Source organism: Pituophis catenifer, unplaced genomic scaffold (assembly GCF_029215685.1).
Source record: "Pituophis catenifer annectens isolate HBS135680 unplaced genomic scaffold, rPitCat1.0.hap2 SCAF_16, whole genome shotgun sequence".
Taxonomy (NCBI): Eukaryota; Metazoa; Chordata; class Lepidosauria; order Squamata; family Colubridae; genus Pituophis; species Pituophis catenifer.
In genome coordinates, this window is record NW_027256896.1 from 17,666,591 (window position 1) to 17,686,766 (window position 20,176).

The 20,176-nt window shown below is 45.8% G+C and overlaps 1 protein-coding gene across 2 annotated transcripts; it reads left to right on the top strand.

The window, feature by feature from the left end:
• Window positions 1–940: 940 nt before the first annotated feature.
• Window positions 941–19,717, top strand: GET4 (guided entry of tail-anchored proteins factor 4). 2 transcript variants are annotated; one of them, XM_070955001.1, is made up of 9 exons: window positions 941–1,149; window positions 9,574–9,652; window positions 11,160–11,241; window positions 11,797–11,946; window positions 13,309–13,447; window positions 15,287–15,427; window positions 15,542–15,617; window positions 17,277–17,349; window positions 18,140–19,717. In XM_070955001.1, exons 1-9 carry the CDS (start codon window positions 992–994, stop codon window positions 18,229–18,231), a joined length of 990 nt encoding a protein of 329 aa, XP_070811102.1. In that variant the 5' UTR covers window positions 941–991; the 3' UTR covers window positions 18,232–19,717. The 2 variants fall into 2 exon arrangements, with proteins under 2 accessions (XP_070811102.1, XP_070811103.1); XM_070955002.1 differs by lacking the exon at window positions 941–1,149 and adding an exon at window positions 4,043–4,143.
• Window positions 19,718–20,176: the final 459 nt, after the last annotated feature.

Sequence of the window (20,176 nt, forward strand, 5' to 3'; positions counted from 1 at the left end):
AGAATAGAATAGAATAGAATAGAATAGAATAGAATAGAATAGAATAGAATAGAATTCTTTATTGGCCAAGTGTGATTGGACACACAAGGTATTTGTCTTTGGTGCATATGCTCTCAGTGTTCATAAGGAGAATAAAATAGATTCCTCAAGAATAAAAAGATACAACACTTAGTGATAGTCACGATTACTAATAAGCTATCAAATTGTACTAGGAAACAAATACAATTGAAAGATACAAGCAACATGGTTATAGTCGTAAGTGGGAAGAGATAGATACTAGTAAGGAAGAAAAAAATAATAGTAGTGCAGACTTAGTGAATAGTTTGACAGTGTTGAGGGAATTATTTGTTTAGCAGAATGATGGCATTAGGGAAAAAACTGTCCTTGTGTCTAGTTGTTCTGGTGTGCAGTGCTCTATAGCATCTTTTTGGGGGTAGAAGTTGAAACAGTTGATGTCCAGGATGCGAGGGGTCTGTAGATATTTTCCCATCCCTCTTTTTGACTCGTGCAGTATCCAGGTCCTCAATGGAAGGCAGGTTGGTAGCCATGGTTTTTCCAATTTCAATTGGGGAAGTTGGCCTTGCCCCCCCCCCCAAGCATCCCTCAAAACCCAACAGGTTAAAAGCAGCCCAGCTGCTGAAAGAAAACGGCCCCCAAGTCAGCTGGGTCGGCTTTGCAAAGAGGTGGCCAACCCGGCCCGAAGGATGCTCTGGTCCAGAAGAAGCTGCATCCTTGGCGGCGTCGCCTAGGAGACGCCAGCCAGGGACCGCCTCCGCGCTGGCACGCCCGCAGGTGGAGGTCACGCGACCGCGACGTCACTCGCCTTCCCTCCCTACGCGCGGCGCGCGGCCTCGGGTCCCTCGCCGGCCGCCGTCGCCCCATTGTTAAGTGGGCGGCGCCGGAAGCCGCCGTGCGTGCGTGCGTGCGTTACGTCGCGTGAGGTAGGCTCCGGCCAGGGTCGCCTCGGCGTTTCTCTCCCCGCCCCGCAGTCATGGCGGCGGAGCAGGAGGCCTTGAAGGGCGGCGGCGGCGGCGGCAACAGCGGCCGCAACCGGGGAGGCGTCCAGCGCGTCGAGGGGAAACTCCGCGCCAGCGTGGAGAAGGGAGACTATTACGAGGCGCACCAGATGTACCGGACTCTGTTCTTCAGGTGCGTAAAAAGGGAGAGGGCGGCCCTCCTCCTCCCTCCTTCCAGACGCTTCCATTGGCGCACCCCAGCGCCGGCCGCACGCCATTGGCTGCGCCGCTTGTCCTTCTCGGGCCCTCGAAGCCCCATTGGTCGAGGGGGAGGCGGGGGAGCGGGCACGCCGGTCTGGCCAAAGCAGGGAGGGGGGAATGTGCTGTGGGGGGGGTGGAGGAGAGGAGGAGGTTGAGGAAGGACTCCCTAGCCCATTCTCCCCTCCCATGGCCGGGCTTGGCTATCGGGTAGGGAGGGGTAATAGGGAAACCCCCCCCCGCGTATAGAAATGCTGCTGGGGGGGGGATGTTGGCGCAAGCGCGATGGGTGGACTTCAACTCCCAAGGGGGAATTCTGGGAGTTGAAGTCCACCCATCCTAAAAGCAGCTCCAGTGTCCTAAAGTGGGGGGGGGGTGTCTCCAAACTCAGCCCCTTTAAAACTTGTGAACTTCAACTCCCAGAATTCCTCACCCAGTCATGCCTGGTGTTTTGTTTTTTGTTTTTTTCCTCTCTCTCCTAGCCCCTAGAGTGGAGAGATTGCAGAGGAAGGGATTGCAGGAGAGTAAACAGGCTACAGCGGGGAGATTGCAGAGGAAGGGATTGCAGGAGAGTAAACAGGCTACAGTGGAGAGATTGCAGAGGAAGGGATTGCAATAGAGTAAACAGGCTACAGCGGGGAGATTGCAGAGGAAGGGATTGCAGGAGAGCAAACAGGCTACAGTGGGGAGATTGCAGAGGAAGGGATTGTAGGAGAGTAATTTGCTTTACAGTGAATAGACATCAAAAAGGAATGCGTTAGTTCCAGGGAATTCTCGGAGTTGAAGTCCACAAGCCTTAAAAGGGCTAAGTTTTGGGACCCCTGCCCTAAAGGGACAACTGGGCCCAAACATGGAAGCATATTCTACAAACTGACATGGTCCCTAGAAGTGCAGGGGTCTCTCCAACCTTGGCTACTTTAAGGCTTGTGGAGTTGAAGTCCACAAAGCGGCCAAGGTTGGAGACCCCTGCCCTAGTGCAAACCCAACTGCATCTCGTTGGGGGGAGGGTTTGGAGGGCCTTTCCTTTTCTACAAAGCGGGGGTTTGAGGTGGTTTTTTGGGGGTGCTGCAGAGGCTTGCCAGGAGATGGGCCTCTTCTAGATCTCATACAGAGAAGCCATGCTGATACAGGACTGATGCATGTGTGTGTGACAAATGAGTGAGTTTCAGGTTGGATTCACAGATGATGCTAGGCTGGGGGTGGGGGTGGGGCAGGTTTGAACCCAAGGAGGAATCCAGCTTGTTCACCTTGGGTGGTTTCTTGCCTTGGGTAAACCTGACCGGTTGTGCTATATTCTTAGACCTCTAATACAGCTGTGGTTGAAGCATTCATTCTCCTGTTCATCGGATTTATTATTTTACCTATTCATATCTCACCCATCTCACTATCCGACTCTGTGCAACCTAGTCTGCTCTCTCTTTGTTTTAAGTTACAATTTCAAAGACTCTTCTGTTGACGAGTACAGTTGGGGCCGATAATGCTCAAGGCATGAACCCAAAAATCTTTTTTGAGCAGTAATTGCATGTCCAGATCAAAGGTAGTGAGGATTGAAAAGGGGGTTAAGCTAATCTGGAGAGTACAGAAATAGGCTCGTCAAGGAACTGTTAAACTGGATGGTTTAAACACACACACACACCCGCTGGCTGGGGGATTCTGGGAGTTGAAGTCCACCCATCTTCAAGCTACCAAGGTTCAGAAACACTGGTTTAAACAGTCCTCTGTGTTAAAGAGCAATAAACCTGAAAATAGCCACCTACCCACCCTTCCTTGTAACTAAATGAACTGCAGTAAAAATGTATGTCTTCATTTTTTTACAGTAGGGCCAAAAGGTAATTTAAGAGGCTTGTTTGTGACATTTCTGTGCAAAGCTCAGATGGCACACATTCCATTCTAGATGGGTAGATATACACACAAACACACAAGTGGATTTTATGGCAAATCTTAAAAATTGCCGAATGTATAACATCAGAAAATTGTTGTGTGCACTAGAACCTGCTTTGCTGAATGATAGCCCTCAGTTTATAAATATATATTTTTGCTTAAAAGCCCAGGAGAATGAAAAGTGAGGTGAAGGGGCTTTGAAAAAGAACAGAAAAGTGTAACGTCTGTGCAAAGCTTCAGCACGGATACAATAAGACCAATAATGCCCCCAACTGCAACTTTTGAGGTGTTCTTTTCTTCGTAAGAGAATTGGCTTGCTTGCTGTTCTAGAAATTTCCATGCTGCGATGCTATCTTTTAAGTCACCAAATGGTGGTGGATAGTATTAGAGAAAGAATCTAATCAAAGTACGTTTATTTATAGACCTTTTTCAAAACGAATTTGAAACAATTGTGAAACAATTTTACTATCCAAATACTATCAAAACAGTAAAATTGTTTCACCCTAGAGATGATGAGTATGCCAAAAAAAAATAACATAGTACCTGGTGCCACTCTAAGCGGTTTTGAAAAAGATTGCCTTTTTTCAGAAACATGATCCCCTAAGGAATAGATTTTTGGGAAATCGAATGAAAATCCTATTTAGCTGCTGTTCACTTCAGCCAAAAAAAAATGATGTGATCAAGCAAGATTTATTTTGCTAATTTTATATCTATTTTCAACCCAGAGGTAGTTACAGCATAATGCATTCTTCTCCAAACGGGGGTTCTTCTGTTGTGTTGAGATTGCAAGATTCCAGATTTCCAGCCTGTGGCATTATTAGCTGAATATTCCTACAGTTGTACAAAATATTTGCAGAGCACTAAGTTGAGGGCGGCTGTCTTAATGATACCTGAAAAGGGAAAGACGGAAGTGATTTAAAAGGCTAAGAAATCTGTTGTTCTGTAGGCTTTTGTAGGTTGGATCTCACTTCATCAGAGGCATCTGACAAAGTGGACTCCAGCTTGTCAAAATTCCTGCCACAATAAATCTGTTAGTCTTTATTTGGAGGTAAGTCCCTTTGAAAACAGCCTTATTTAATTCTGAATAAGCCGAATTGGGATCATAGCGTTCCAAACTTTCGGATTTGTGTTATGACAGATTTAGCGACTTTCCAAACTGTTCAGATGAACTGCTGAACTGTCCTCCTCTTGACAGCTGCCACACCTATTATATGCAACAATAGTAAATAACAAAACCAGGCACCTAATTAGAACATGATTATGCTGTTGAAAGTCTTCACAATCCTTCATTATACAGGTTAGTTTAAGTCAGAGGTCTTCAAACTTGGCAGCTTTAAGACTTGTGGACTTCAACTCCCAGAATTCTCCAGTCAGCATAGCTGGCTGGCTGGAGAATTCTGGGAGTTGAAGTCCACAAGTCTTAAAGCTGCCAAGTTTGAAGACCTCTGACCTAAGTAGTCATATAAAATGATGGTTGGACTTTTGATGAATCGGAGAGAGAGTTGAAACTTCTGTCCACATGCTCTTTATTATTTGTCATTCACATAAGATTAAAACCATGGATAATTTAAAAGTGTATACCCATTTTGCATTCGTTAGGGAGTGATAAGGAGTTGTCGAAGAAGGAACATTTTTGAGATTCTAAATTGATGGGTTGGTGGCAAGCTGAAAAATGGATTAAGGATCCAAAAGTCCTTGTACCTGTCACACCAAACAGAAGAAAACTTGTTAGGAATCAGCAACGGGGGCAAAAGTTTGACAGTTAATTCAGTGAAAATATAGTAGGGATAGGTCAAAACCGCCAGAATATTTCACCTCGGTTCTGGAGGTGGGTCGGTGGTTTCTGGAAGTAATTTTTTCCAAACCAGAAGCTAAAATGTTGATTTTTGGATTTTACCACAGTTCAGAGGGATATGGTTGTCTGGCTGAAAAGACAGTTTTTTTATGGTCTAAGAAAAAAAGAGACCAAAAACACTCTTGAATATTGACAGGTGGGAAAGTTGGCTTCTCAGGGTCCTCTTGTTGAGATACCAGCTTCTCTTTTGTTAAACTTCTGTAATTATTTTGAATCCATGCTGGCAGTAAAATAATTGGTAGGCCTCACTTTTTTTCTTGCGTGGTAGCATCTGGTGTGCTAAAGGACAACAGCAGAAGTCAATTTTCTTCTCACTGTCTATAGCATTTGTGCTTGTTCTTCTAAGCCAGTGTTTCTCAACCTTGGAAGCTTGAAGATGGGTGGACTTCAACTCCCAGAATCCCCCAGCCAGCGCTGCTGGCTGGGGGATTCTGGGAGTTGAAGTCCACCCATCTTCAAGTTATCAAGGTTGAGAAACACTGTTCTAAGCAAAAGCAAAGAATCTAATGTTCTTGGAGGTTACAGTCATAAATATAAGAACTAAAGGTAGTCCTCGATTTATAACAGTTCATTTAATGATCATTACAACGGCACTGAAAAATGCGACTTTTCACACTTACGACCATTGTAGCATTCCTGTGTGGTCATGAGGTCAAAATTCAAATGCTTGACAACTGGTTCGTACTTATGACCGTCGCAGTGTCCCCGGGGTCACCTGATCCCCTTTTGAGACCTCCCAACCGTATTACTAATGTAAGGAGTGCAGTGACTCACTTAACGTCTGTGGCTAGTAAGGTCGCAAAATGGGGCAAAACTCCCTTAACAACTGTCTCACTTAGCACAAGAAATGTTGGGCTCAGTTGTCGTAAATCGAGGACTGCCTGTAAAATTCAAGGTTACTATTCAGCCTCCTTTCCCTAATCTAATTTCTTGATAATGTTAGTCACTGACTTTGTTAATTGGGAGTTCTGGGGGAGACAGCTATTCTACGGCTTATTCTTTTTTTTTTTTTTTCCATTAATGCTTTGTACTTTCCTAAAACAGAGCTCTGAAAAGACATGAACTCCTGATTTGAGACCCTCCCCCCCAAAAAATCATCTTGGTGTCCTCAGCTGTCTCAAATATCCCCGAGCAGCAATGAATTATTCACTGTTTAAATGCTTAAGCGTCCAGATTATAATTAACCTATGATCTGAGTTGTAATGGTATGCGCTGAGCACATTCTGGGCCAAAATAGGGGAATTGAGTGACCTTTAAATGGAACATGACAAACGTATTTTGTGTGCTGATTTTGAGTAATTCTGTACCTTGTAACTGATTGGAACAGGCAAAATGCCATTTCCTGCCTGGCTGAGATTGGTTTCATGGGATATTGTTCAAACAATTTTATTCTAAGCCTATAGCCCTGAAGTCGGAGGCATTGGCGGCGTAAGAAATATGGGAAAATTGGAATTAAGTAAGTAGCAAAAGTGAAATTCTCCCCCTTAAAAATTACATCGGCCTTTATTTTGAAAATAGAAGCGGCGATGACTGAAATAGTGACAATAATCTCGTAATCTTTCGATAATCTTCCCTGCTTAGTTTTTTTGTGGCGCTGTTGCCTGTTAACACATAAACACACTCTGATTATTAGTTGGGCTGAGAAGGAGCAAAAGGAATCTGTTGGGAAGCTCAAATATATGTATATTTCAGAAAGGATGTAAAAGGAAATGGAAGGAGAAACGAAGAAGGCATGATTTTGATCAGGGTTATTAGCTGTGAGGATTAAAGCTGGCTCCATCAGATTTTCTTCTTGTTAGTAGTACAATGGACACAATTTGATTTTTTTTGTCTGCTTTTTTTAAAAGAGTTGTGGCACTTCTTCCTGCTAAGTTTTACAGATGGGATTCTGAATCCTCCTGTTCCTTGGAACCAGGGGTGAAATCCAGCAGGTTCTGACAGGTTCTGAGGAACCGGTAGCGGAAATTTTGAGTAGTTCGGAGAACCGGCAAATACCACCTCTGGCTGGCCCCAGAGTGGGGTGGGAATGGAGATTTTGCAGTATCCTTCCCCCAGGAGTGGGGAGGGAATGAGGATTTTGCAGTGTCCTTCCCCCAGGAGTGGGAGGTGTCCTTCTCCCAGGAGTGGGGAGGGAATGAGGATTTTGCAGTGTCCTTCCCCTGGAGTGGGGTGGGAATGGAGATTTTGCAGTATCCTTCCCCTGCCACGCCCACCAAACCACACTACGCCCACAGAACCGGTAGTAAAAAAAAAATGGATTTCACCACTGCTTGGGACTAGCACCTTTTTCTACGTTTCTCCCTCATTCTAGAGGCCTGGAAATAGACAGATAAAGGCTTAAGTCCAATGAGAAATATCGTAGTCCTCTAGAAGTATGGTTTCCGTCACAAGTCTGTAAAAGCTTTTGAGGCAACTGCTATTCTAGAATCTCTGGAGCTAAAAATTGCACGGATTATAATCCCTCGTGTAAAAAGTACCTCATTGCAAGCGCACGGTGCAGCGCGCGGAACAAATGTGACTGATTCTGTGGCGAAACAGGCTCTTGGCTTACATTGTCTCCGGGTGTGTCCAAGCGGCAGTTCTACAAACATATGCGGACTGCCAATCTCTCCGGCCCTCCTGTTTTTGACTATTTGGCATCTCCTCCTCCTGCCCTTCCCTCCATAATATTTGTACAGTTATGTGGGCATATGTTCCATACAGCCAGAGCTTCATTTGGAGCCAAAGAGACCGAGGAAGAGAATATATTTCGAAGCGAGCTTCTCTGCTGCCTTTTGCCAATTTTCCAGCTTAGCGTATAAAAATCCATTGGAGTTGTCGTATGATTTGTCTTGCTACGGTGTCACCTTTCAGCATCTCTTAATTGCCCCCTGGGCATCACCTTGCCTTGGTATTTGAGAAGGGCAAACAACAGTGCAGAGGCAGCCCCATTATGATATAGGTAGTCCTCAATTTACAACACTTAGCTTAGTGACTGTTTGAAGTTACAGCGGCACCAAAAAATGTGACTTAGGACCGTATTTCATAGTTGCGACCTTTGCAGCCTGCCCATAATCACGTGATCGAAATTCAGATGCTTGGCCACTGATTCATACTTACGACCGTTGCTGTGTCCCTGGGGGGAATCACATGTCTCTTTTTCCGACCTTCAGACAAGCAGAGTCAATGGGGAAGCCAGATTCACTTAAGAACCGTGTGACTAGCTTTTCAGCTGCAGTGATTCCCTTAAAGGCTGCGGCAAGAAAACTCGTAAAACGGTGCAAAGCTCACTTAACAAAAGTCTCGCTTAACCACATAAATTTGGGGATTCAGTTGTGGCCGTAAGTCAGAGGACTACCTGTGCGTGTCCTGTTCATTTTGGAAGGATTGTAGCCTCGCCGAGCAGCTTGGCGAATTTGAAACAACTGGAAGGGTGATGGGCTGTGCTGAATTTTCCAGGGGCAGGAAACAGGCACTTCAACAAAACCTGGTCCTGAATTGGGGATCCCTCCAAGCCAGGGCACCCATTCCTCACCAGCATTCAAAAAAATAAATAAATAGAAAGTTCCTTTCCTTCCCTCCCAGGCTGATCTAGGCAGCTGCAGCTGAGGTCGCTCAGCCTTGCAGGGAGAAAAGCTTCCCAAAGAAATGAGTTATTTTCAGTAGCAAAGTTAAGAGCCAAGTTTCAGTTTGCTGGGAGGTTTGTCAGTATTGCAGTTCACTTTGCTGTGATGAATATGGACATTCCAGCATAGTATTTCTCAACCTCGGCCATTTTTAAGACGTGTGGACATCAATTCCCGGAAATTCGGATGTTGTCATCCACACATCTTTAAATGGGGCAGGTTGAGAAACTCTACTCTAGTTACTTGAGAGTTAGCTCTTCATCTTCTGGTCTGAGTGTTTGAAGAAAAGCCATGGCAATAAGCACCAAGGTGTCTCTTCAGCTGCCTTTGTTGTAAGAATGGACTCTCAGGGACTTCTTTTCAAAAAACGGGGCTCAAATCTATATATTACCTTCTGTTAAGAGGTAAATGAAAAGGGACATGGTGGCTCAGTGGCTAAGATGCTGAGCTTGTCGATCGAAAGGTTGGCAGTTCAGCGGTTCGAATCCTTAGTGCCGTGTAACGGGGTGAGTTCCCGTTACTTGTCCCAGCTTCTGCCAACCTAGCAGTTTGAAAGCATGGAAAAAATGCAAGTAGAAAAATAGGGAACCACCTTTGGTGGGAAGGGAACAGCGTTCCGTGCGCCTTTGGCATTGAGTCATGCCGGCCACATGACCACGGAGACGTCTTCTGACAGCGCTGGCTCTTTGGCTTTGAAACGGAGATGAGCACCGCCCCCCTAGAGTCGGAAACGACTAGCACATATGTGCAAGGGGAACCTTTACCTTTACCTTAAGAGGTAAATAAGCAACCTGGTTTGCTGAGAAAGGCAGGCTATTCATTCTGATCCAATAGATTTAACCCAACTGTCTTCTGCAAACTCTTATTCTTTGTTCTGCCTCCTGCAGTTCTGAATTGGCCTCTGTATGAAGTTCCCTAGCCTCTCGGAGCTTGTCCCTTTGTGGTGTATTCTGGTGACCTTTCATTCTTCTTCCTGTTGCTGTAATTTTATTTTCATTTTTAATCTTTTCATTTACAGGTACATGTCGCAGGGCAAACACGCAGAAGCCAGAGAGCTCATGTATTCAGGAGCTCTGCTCTTCTTCAGCCATAATCAAGTAAGACCGATTTAACATGGCGTGAAAGATAGTTCTACGAACAATCAGCATGGAGAAGTTGGGGTGGGAAAGGAGATGCCCATCTCCGGTTGGCAGCCAGGAGGGCAAGATAACACATTTCCAAGGGGTAGCATCTCTCCCCAAGAGCCCTTCGAAATTTGAAAACGGGCTACCTTATTACTGGCCCGCTCCAGAATTATTTTAAGATAATGCACTCACCAGTAAAGAAGAATGTCTGAAAATCAGGGTTGAAATGAGGAGTCCTTGGTGCTCTCTGAGCTTGGTTATTTTCTTACAGACGTTTCATTACCCAACTATGGGACATTATCAGTGCTAGTCATCATCACTAGCGCTGATAATGTGACCTAGTTTGGGTTAATGAAACGTCTGCAAGAAAACAACCAAGTTCAGGGAGCATCAAGGATTCCACCTTCCTCCTCCTCCTCCTCCTCCCTCCTGCTTCCCCACCCCCCCAAACCCCACTCCCTTCTGGCACTCCCAAAACAGGTCGGGCATAGCTGCTCAGATTCTCCCCACCCACCCACTACATACCTACTGTATTTTTCAGAGTATAAGATACACTTTTCCCCCCCTAAAAGAGGCTGAAAATTTGAGTGCGTCTTTTACTCGAAGGTAGCTTTTTCGAAGCTTTTTTTCAGCCCTAACGACAAATGAAGCGATCTTCCTTGCTTAGCCTGCTTTTCTCATTGCTTCTCTCTCCGAAGCTGTGTTTTAGAAGCTGTTTTTCAGCCCTAACAAGGCACTAGCAAGCGAAGCAATCTTCCAGCTTTGCCTGCTTTTCTCATTGCTTCTCTCTCTGAAGATCAGCTGTGCTTTAGAAGCTGTTTTTTATCTTCAGCGCTCAAAACCAGTGAACTAATGTGCTGAAGCTGACCAGACTAAGGACGCTAGCCAGATGAATACCTGGTAGGCAGAATTTTCCTATTTTCCTCCCGAAAAACTAAGGTGTGTCTTACATTCTGGTGCATCTTGTACTCTGAAAAATATGGTACCTGTGAACTAATATGCATAGTAAGTACTTCCAGCTTTGGGGAGGCCATGGGATACTTTCTGGAGCCCAGATACCTCAGAAATAAATTTTTGGGGGAAGTGTCTGGCCTCCTGGGAACGGTTTCTACCCTATGAGTGGGGTAGAAACTCTGTTGGGCGCCTACATACATAGCTGGTTCACACATTCCCTTGCTCCATCTGGCTGCTATTCCCCCCTTCCCCCCAAACATCCTTTCTGTGAGCCTGGCTTCTCTGGTGCTCATCTGCTTTCCCCACCCACCCCTCCTTTTTCCATATTACCTTCTGCAAACCTCCGAAATCGCAGCTCTGCTATCTTTTAAGCATCTTGCGGCCCCTCACTAATACAAGCAATATTTAATTTACAACCCGGTGAAAATATTTCCTCCCAGCCTCACCAGCCTTTTATTTTCCCCCTGATAACCTAGGAATTCATTCAAATGCTTCCACTTCATTTTATTTTCTTGTTTCGTTTTAGCAAAATAGCGCTGCTGATCTCTCCATGCTTGTTCTGGAATCCTTGGAGAAATCGGATGCAAAAGTGACAGATGAGCTATTAGGTGAGTGTTTTCCCCTGCTGTTGTTGTTCCCCTTTTATTGTTCCACTCTGGAGACTTGTGATATATTGCCAACAAGTCCTGCTTTCCAATTCCATTTTGCTGTGTGGTTGGCCTGTGCTCTGAAATTGTCCTCTGAAGATTAGACCGATTTTAAACCTAACTGCGGTTGGACAGATTCCTCTAAAACTCTGTTTTCCAATCTTGGCAGACTTAAGATGATTAGACTTCAACTCCCAGAATTCTTAAGTCAGCGTTCTGGGCGTTGAAGTCCACCCATTTTAAAGCTTCCAGTGTTGAGAAATATTTCTCTTAAAAAGTCTCAAATGAGCTGTTTTAATGGTGAATTGTCCTTTCACTATTTTCTCCCTTTTAATTCGCCGGAATGCCACCTCTCACCGCATCCGTAGCTATCCTGACTAGCTTCAGTCTTGCATCTGTGGGAATTGGGATGTGTGTGATTGCTACATTATTTAAAGATTCGTCTTTTTTTTTTTTCTAAGTCTAATCACCTCAGTGTTGTTTGTCCTAAGCCTTGCCTCTTTGACTTGCCTCTAGAGAACCTGGCAAAAATGTTCAGTCTGATGGATCAAAACTCGCCCGAAAGAGTAGCTTTTGTGTCCAGAGCCCTGAAGTGGTCCAGCGGTGGATCAGGGAAGCTGGGACATCCAAAACTACACCAGTTGTTGGCTATCACGTTATGGAAAGGTGGGAATCCGGAGTTGAGCTGCTTACTCTTGCAGTGTGCCTGGTTTATAGCCTTAAGAGTTGCACACTCCAATGGATCTTGGGTGAGGGAACATCTGCCCCCATGAGGCTGCTTCTGAGATCAGTTTTAAGGAGTTGAGGTCCCTACATCTTAAAAATTCCTTCTCTACTGGCTGGGGAGTTGAGGCCCACACATCTTAAACTTGCTGAGAAACACTAGTTTAGAGGGAGGGACCTTCAACCATTTTGCTAACCCTAAGTCAGGGATCAGCAACCTTAAACACTCAGAGAGCCCTTTGGACCCATTTCCCACAGAAAAGAAAACACCGGGAGCCACAAAACCCTTCCCGTGCCTGACTATTTTCTGAGCGGCCACAAAACTAGCATATATAGTTGAATTAAAGATTCTGTTTTCTTCTGAAACTTTTCTTTTCTTGGATTTATCCATGGTTGGCCTACCGGAGGGTCAAAAAGCTTAATAAATTGTGCATCGGTGGGTGTCGCACATTGGCAGTTGTGATGCATATTTTGAGCGACAGGGAGCCGCAGCAGAGGGATGAAAGAGCCACATATGGCTCCAGAGCTGCAGGTTGCTGACCCCTGACCTAAGTCAAAAGAAGCATCCTGTATACTTACAAGAACCCAAAAATTAAAATATAAAATTACCATACTTGTCAGAGTATAAGACACCCTTTCCCCCTCCCCCCCTAAAAGAGGGTGAAAATGTTGGTGCACCTTATACACCGAATACAGCCATTTTTGGCCTCTCGAAGCTCCGCCCTGCACATCCCGTTTTTTGCCCCCACGCGTCGCATTTTTGCCCTCCCCAGCCCCCAGGAGCACTCTGCAGGCCTCCCAAACCCTCTGCAGGCCCTGTTTTTCACAAAAACAGAGCGCGCAGAGGGTTTGGGAGGCCTGCAGAGAGCTCCTAGGGGCCGGGGAGGGCAAAAACTATTTTTTTTGTTGTTGTTGCTTATCTCTTCAAAACCTTGGTGCGTCTTATACAGCGGTGCATCTTCATAGTCCGAAAAATACGGTATATTTTCTGTGGTACAGTTACACATTTTTACCTGATTCAGACTTCTCGCTGTATTTTTTCCAAAGTAAAATAGACCATAAAATTAGTGACCTCAGCTGTAACCTGGCTTCGGTTTGTTCCATAACCCAGAAGCGATTGGAATCGCACCTCGTGCCATGCCAAGAAACCATAATGGATGGACCCCAACGGCTGCCCCTCACGCAGCGTGGGAAGCCGGTTGGGCTTACCGCAAGGCGTGAACCCATCAAGACATTCCTTCGGTGGTTCTGCTGAAGAAGCACCCATCCCAAGCTGACCTTTCTTTCATGTCACTTTTCTTCTAGAGCAGAACTATTGTGAATCTCGCTATCACTTCCTGCACTCCACAGACGGGGAAGGTTGCGCAAATATGTTGGTAGAATATTCCTCCGCCAAGGGATATCGCAGCGAAGTGGACATGTTTGTAGCTCAAGCTGTGTTACAGTAGGTGTTCCCTTTTGACCTTGGATCTTTCAGCCAGAACTGTTGTCCTTGATCTGCTATGACTGAATCAAAGCATGGGTTGACCATTCGTTTCTCGCCCTCAACTCTTTGGCCATCGGCCTGTAAGAAATTTGATTTTATCTTCCAACCAACCAGCTGGGTTGACCTTTTCTAGAAGCTGTTTTGGTCTCCTTTAATAGTTGTCGCAAAGTTGCTTTTCCAAGAAGGCATCTAGATTGGGGGTTTTCTTTCCTTGAGGAAGAAGAAGATGTTTCGCATCTCATCCAAGAATTATTGGATGAGAAGTGAAACAACTACTACTGCTACTACTTCTCTTCCTTCTCTCCTCTTTCTCCTCCTCCTCCTCCTGTCCCCTTCCTCCTTCTGTCCTCCACCACTTCCTCCTTGTTCTCCTCCTCCTCTTCCTCCTCCTGTCCTCCTCCTTTTCCTCCTTTTTTCTCCTCTCTTACTCCTCCTCCTCCTCCTCCTTTTACTCCTCCCTTCTCCTCCTCTTTCTCCTCTTCTCCTCCTCATTCTTCTCCTCCTTTTACTCCTCCCCTCCTCCTCCTTTTACTCCTCCTGTCCTCTTCCTCCTCCTCCTCATTCTCTTCCTCCTCCCCTTGTCCTCCTCCTTTTCCTCTTTCTCCTCTCCTCCTCCTCCTCCTCATTCTTCTCCTCCTCTTCCTCCTCCTTTTACTCCTCCCCTCCTCCTCCTTTTACTCCTCCTCCTCATTCTTCTCCTCCGTTTATTCCTCCCCTCTTCCTCCTTTTACTCCTCCTGTCCTCTTCCTCCTCCTCGTTCTCTTCCTCCTCCCCTTGTCCTCCTCCTTTTCCTCTTTCTCCTCTCCTCCTCCTCCTCATTCTTCTCCTCCTCTTCCTCCTCCTTTTACTCCTCCCCTCCTCCTCCTTTTACTCCTCCTCCTCATTCTTCTCCTCCGTTTATTCCTCCTCTCTTCCTCCTTTTACTCCTCCTGTCCTCTTCCTCCTCCTCGTTCTCTTCCTCCTCCCCTTGTCCTCCTCCTTTTCCTCTTTCTCCTCTCCTCCTCCTCCTCATTCTTCTCCTCCTCTTCCTCCTCCTTTTACTCCTCCCCTCCTCCTCCTTTTACTCCTCCTCCTCATTCTTCTCCTCCGTTTATTCCTCCCCTCTTCCTCCTTTTACTCCTCCTGTCCTCTTCCTCCTCCTCCTCGTTCTCTTCCTCCTCCCCTTGTCCTCCTCCTTTTCCTCTTTCTCCTCTCCTCCTCCTCCTCATTCTTCTCCTCCTCTTCCTCCTCCTTTTACTCCTCCCCTCCTCCTCCTTTTACTCCTCCTCCTCATTCTTCTCCTCCGTTTATTCCTCCCCTCCTCCTCCTTTTACTCCTCCTGTCCTCTTCCTCCTCCTCCTCGTTCTCTTCCTCCTCCCCTTGTCCTCCTCCTTTTCCTCTTTCTCCTCTCCTCCTCCTCCTCATTCTTCTCCTCCTCTTCCTCCTCCTTTTACTCCTCTTCTCCTCCTCCTCATTCTTCTCCTCCGTTTATTCCTCCCCTCCTCCTCCTTTTACTCCTCCTGTCCTCTTCCTTTTACTCCTCCTCCTCATTCTTCTCCTCCTCTTCCTCCTCCTTTTACTCCTCCCCTCCTCCTCCTTTTACTCCTCCTCCTCATTCTTCTCCTCCGTTTATTCCTCCCCTCTTCCTCCTTTTACTCCTCCTGTCCTCGTTCTCTTCCTCCTCCTCCTCTTTCTCTTCCTCCTCCTCCTCCTGAAAAAAAAAACCCACCAGCCTCTTTGAGACAACTGTGACCCGAAGGACAGAGAATCTCCCCACAGACCCACTTAATTAGCTGTGTCCTTCGTTTCCGGTTTCAGATTCCTCTGCTTGAAAAACAAAACCAGCGCCCTGGTAGTTTTCACGACGTACACGGAGAAGCATCCTTCCATAGAAAGTGGCCCCCCCTTTGTACAGCCCTTGCTTAACTTCATCTGGTTTCTGCTGCTGGCGGTTGACGGGTAAGCGCTTCACGGAGCTGCCAAACACGCCCTTCCTTCTTTTTTTTTTTCCTTTTTTGAACTCTTCCAAGTTTCACAAGTGTCTCTGTGTGTTGGCTGTCTCTTCTCTTTTAGAGGAAAGCTGACCGTATTTACAGTATTGTGCGAACAATATCAGCCTTCGCTGAAACGGGATCCCATGTATAACGAAGTAAGTTTTATCCCAAGCGGGATTGTCTATTTTTCACATTCCACCCCCCCCCCCTTTTATTTCTCACCCGTATTTTAATCTGATGAGGGTGCGACTCCCAGCTAGTTACGCAATGGCAACACGGGATGGAAACAGATAACTAACCTGCAGGTTTGTTTAAAAAACAAGACCACCATAAACTCTGGGGATCTATTCGAACAACTGATAGAATATTTGCAGCTCAGGGTTCACTGTAGGGTCCCTGGTGCTCTCTGGGCTAGGTTGTTTCCTTGTAGACGTTTTATTACCCTACTAGGTAACATCTTCCGGGCTAGCAGGGAGTGGGAAAATTGGAGAGCAAACCCCGTTCCTTTCTAGCACAGATGATGTTACCTAGTTTAATAACGAAATGTCTACAAGAAAACAGCTGCGATATAAGGATATCTTCAAGAGGGACCTAAAGGGCCTGGGAATGGACATTAACAATTGAGAAACCTTTACCTCCGATCGTTCAGCTTGGAGGCCAAAGACGCAGCATGGCCTTCTCCAATTCGAAGAGACACTTGTTCGGCAGGCCGAGGCAAAAGGCAGTCCTGGAACCAGCAAAATCTGGGGACTGGGCAGGGGACAGAATGGATCTGCCCTCAGGGTGGAAGGGATTGCCACTCTCGAATTGGCCTTTTTAGTCACACTAGATGCTATTTTAGGACCTCTTTCTAGAGCACGACACCATAGTCTCTTGAGGCTGAAGGATGCCAATGCCAACAAGAAAACAGCCAATCTTAGAAAACACCCACAGTCCTCTCCACAAACCCCACTGCCTTCTAACCCAGATGATGTTATCTGGTCTGCAAGAAAACAGCCAAGCTCAGAGAGCACCAAGGACCCCCGTATCTATTCGTATTCCTGAGAGAAACTGTTTGAAGATGTGGGAGGCTACACAGCTCTTCCACTGGGGAGTAATTTAGAGGCTGTGCCTCATCCCTGAGAAAGTCCTTTTCTGCACAGTGAGAATCTCCCTTCTTTGCAACCTCTTACTAGTGAAGAATGGTGTGTCTCCAGGTTGTTTTGGACTCTGAATAGCGAATTCAGGTTGCCATTCCCATCCCAGCAGTCCCTTCTCTAAAATCAACCCTCCACTTGTAGAGGAGATGTGTCGGGAGATCCTAGAGCCATGATGGCGAATCTGTGGCACGCAGGGTCCTCTCTGCGGGCACGCCAGCCGTTACCCCAGCCCAGCTGCACCATGCATGCGTGCGCACCTCCCACCCGCCAGCTGGTCTTTGCTCTCCGTTGCGGAGGGTGGTGCACATGCACTGGGATGCTCGCATTGCATTTTGGGGGTTTGCGTGCTTGCCCTACCATGCCCCATTTTGGGCCTGGAAGGCAGCCTGTACCAACCTGGAAGCCAAAACGGGACACGAGGGGGACGGGGCACATGCGTGGGGGCGCTCGCATTGCATTTTGGGGGGTTCGCGCACACGCGTGTGCTTTGGGCACTCGGCAGCAAAAAGGTTAACCATCACTGTCCTAGAGCAACATTGAACCATGGTTGACATCCCAGCAAATGTTAATGACAAGTAATTATATCCTGTAGACAGAGCATTGGGCCTGGCTTAGTACACGGCGCCTAAGATGAGCCACGAGTAACGTTTCTTTTTCCCCCTGTGCTTCCTTCAGTACCTAGACAGAATAGGACAGCTCTTCTTCGGTGTCCCCCCAAAACAAACGTCATCCTACGGAGGACTATTAGGTGAGTTGAAGACGCAGTATAAACCTTCTTGTCTCCAGAAGAAGGGGGGGGGAAATTAGCTTGTTTTTTCGCTCTAATGGCTTTCTTGTTGGCATGGGGAGGGCAGCAATGGGTAGATCCAAATGGAGATCTTTTGTGTGAGTTTAAAAATACCTCTTCCTCCTGGATGGTTGGTCCCCTCTCCTTGGCTCCTTTTAATTAAACGGTGTTATCCAGGGGTGGGATGGAAAAATTCCAGTGAAGAGGTTGTAAAAACACGCTTTCAAAAGGCTCTGATGATCCCAGCTGAATTGCCTGATAGGCAGAGACTTTTTTTTCTTTTAAATGCCTCTGCCGATCAGGCAACTCAGTTTGGATCATCAGAGGCATTTAAAAGAAATAAAGGTTTTTTTTTTTTTCTTTTAAAAGCCTTTGACAATCCCAGCTGAGCCGCGCAATCATCAGAGGCTTTTTTTTTTTTTTTTAACTTTTAAAAGCATTTTTTGGCCAAAAAGGTTGTAGAAAAAATGCTTTTAAAAGTAAAAAAAAAAAAAAAAGCCTCTGATGATTGTGCGGCTCAGCTGGGCATGGGGGCAGGGCAGGGATTTTTGCTACCGGTTCTCCGTACCACCCGCTTCCATCGCTACCGGATCAGGCAATCCAGTCCGAACCTGGAGCATTTCACCCCTGATTTAGAGGCCCTCCGTCTTAAGGTAACATCTGAGTGAATTTCCGCCCTGGGCCCATCATCCAATGAGCATCCCCTGAAGCTTTTGGGTTTCCTTCCTTGTCCTGTGATTCCCTCCCTTAGGCAATCTTTTAAACAGCCTCATGGTAGCCGGGGAAGAGGAGGAAACGGAAGAAGAGCAGCAGGAAAACAGCAGCCCCATCGAGCTGGATTGAGATCCTCCTTGAATCCCTTGGAATCCAGACCACGTGCTCACCCGAGACTCCCACGACGACGACGATGACAAAACGAAACGAAAACAAACAAAAAAAAAGAGAGAGAGAGACATTGGGGACGAATCCTGCGGTCGTTCCTCGTCAGATTCAAGGGGGCCACCTCTGTTATGTTTAAAAGAAGAAGGTTTGCTGAGATGTTCATAATGTTTTGGTCTATATTATTTATGTAAAAACAAAAAAAACACACAACCCAATGCGCTGGGGATAGGCAGGAGAGAAAAAAAAACGGATTTTGTTGCGATCATTAGCGGACTTTTTTGAACGCCGGCAGCAGACTGAAAAAGGCGCGCCTTCTCTGTGTTTTCTGAGCAGTATTTCCCTCCTCTTTCCAGGCCCACAAAATAAAACCAGAACACACATTGGTTGCTTTATATATATAATATATACATATATATATATATACGGTATATATATTTTTCCCAAAAGCTACCGTTTCATTCCAGCCAATTCACCGATTAAGGATTTTTGATTGTCAAAGGAGGGGAGGGGAAGAAGGAAAAATGTGGTGGAATTGTTGTTGAAAATTCAGGCAGTTTGCTGCTCAAGAAGGCATCCCATAGACTGGTGCCAAAATAGTAGTAGTAGTAGTAATAATAATAATAATAATAATAATGAATTTTCAGATGAGCCAAAGAAAAAATTGCTATTAATTGAAAAAGAAAAAAACAAGGACTTACACCAAATTCATATCCATTGTAAGGGGGGGGTTCGGGGTTGGGAAATGATACATTTGAGTAAATTATAGCAAGGAACAGGCCAAGCATAACTTGGGGCAATGTAAATTTTCTATTAAAAAAAATACGTCATTTAACCCCAACTTGTGGAAGGCATAGTCAAAGGAGAATTTTCAGCCTTCTAGGGGTATGAACTGCAGCTAAAATCCTGTTATTTTCCTAGAAAGACGGTTGTTTAGTCCGAACATCCAGCAATCTGCAGCCCTGCTTCCGAAAAAATAATAATAAATCACTCCCTTTTGGCTGGCGAAGAAAGCATGCACATATTAGAAGCAAAGAGGGATCCTTAGGTGAAGGGGATCTGCGGACCTTTTAGATTATTTATTTTGACGGGATGATCCATTGATCCATTTTTAACCCTTCGTGTGCAAAAGAAAAAAAACGACAAGTTAGCTTACCAAACCCCTCGTAACGGGCTTCGCGTAACTCTTTTTAACATCCTCGTCTCCGTTAACGCACATCGACACCGGAAGTTTAAACCATACAATTACAAAAAAAAAAAAAAGACGAAAAAAAATGGAGGAGGGGACGTTTTATATTTTCACATTTAAAAAAAAAAAAGGCTTAGATTAATACGGCGATCATGCATGAAAGGGGAATATTACGTTTTTATTTACTGTAAAAAACAAAACAAAACAAAAAAGATGGATTTGTGTTAATTGTTGAGTATAAAATAAATACTTTATACCGGATGTGTGCTGCTCTTACCTGGGGAGCATGGCTAAGCATCACTTGTATTTTACAGGTCTCGTATGAGAGCCTTAAAACCATGATTCTTTTATTTTCTGCGGTAGTTGGCTATGATTTCAGCTGTCGGGGATCTTTCTGCCAGATCTTATTTTTCTCAAGCCTTTGTCCTATCAGCTTTTGAGTGATACGGTGGCCTAGAGGTGGAACTCTTGCCTGACAATCGGGAGGCTGTGAGTTCGATCCTAGGTAGAGGCAGATATATTTCTCTTGGGACACGTTGAGATTATATCTTCTGAATATAACTCCGCACTGGCGACAGGTCGAGCATCCGGCCAGTAAACACAGCTCCATTCAGTTGCCCAGACTCCACTCAGCAAGGGATTATGGGGGTCATTAAAAGACGGTGATTGTCCTACCAACTTTTGTACACCTAGCCCTCAACTTATGACCCCAGCTGAGCC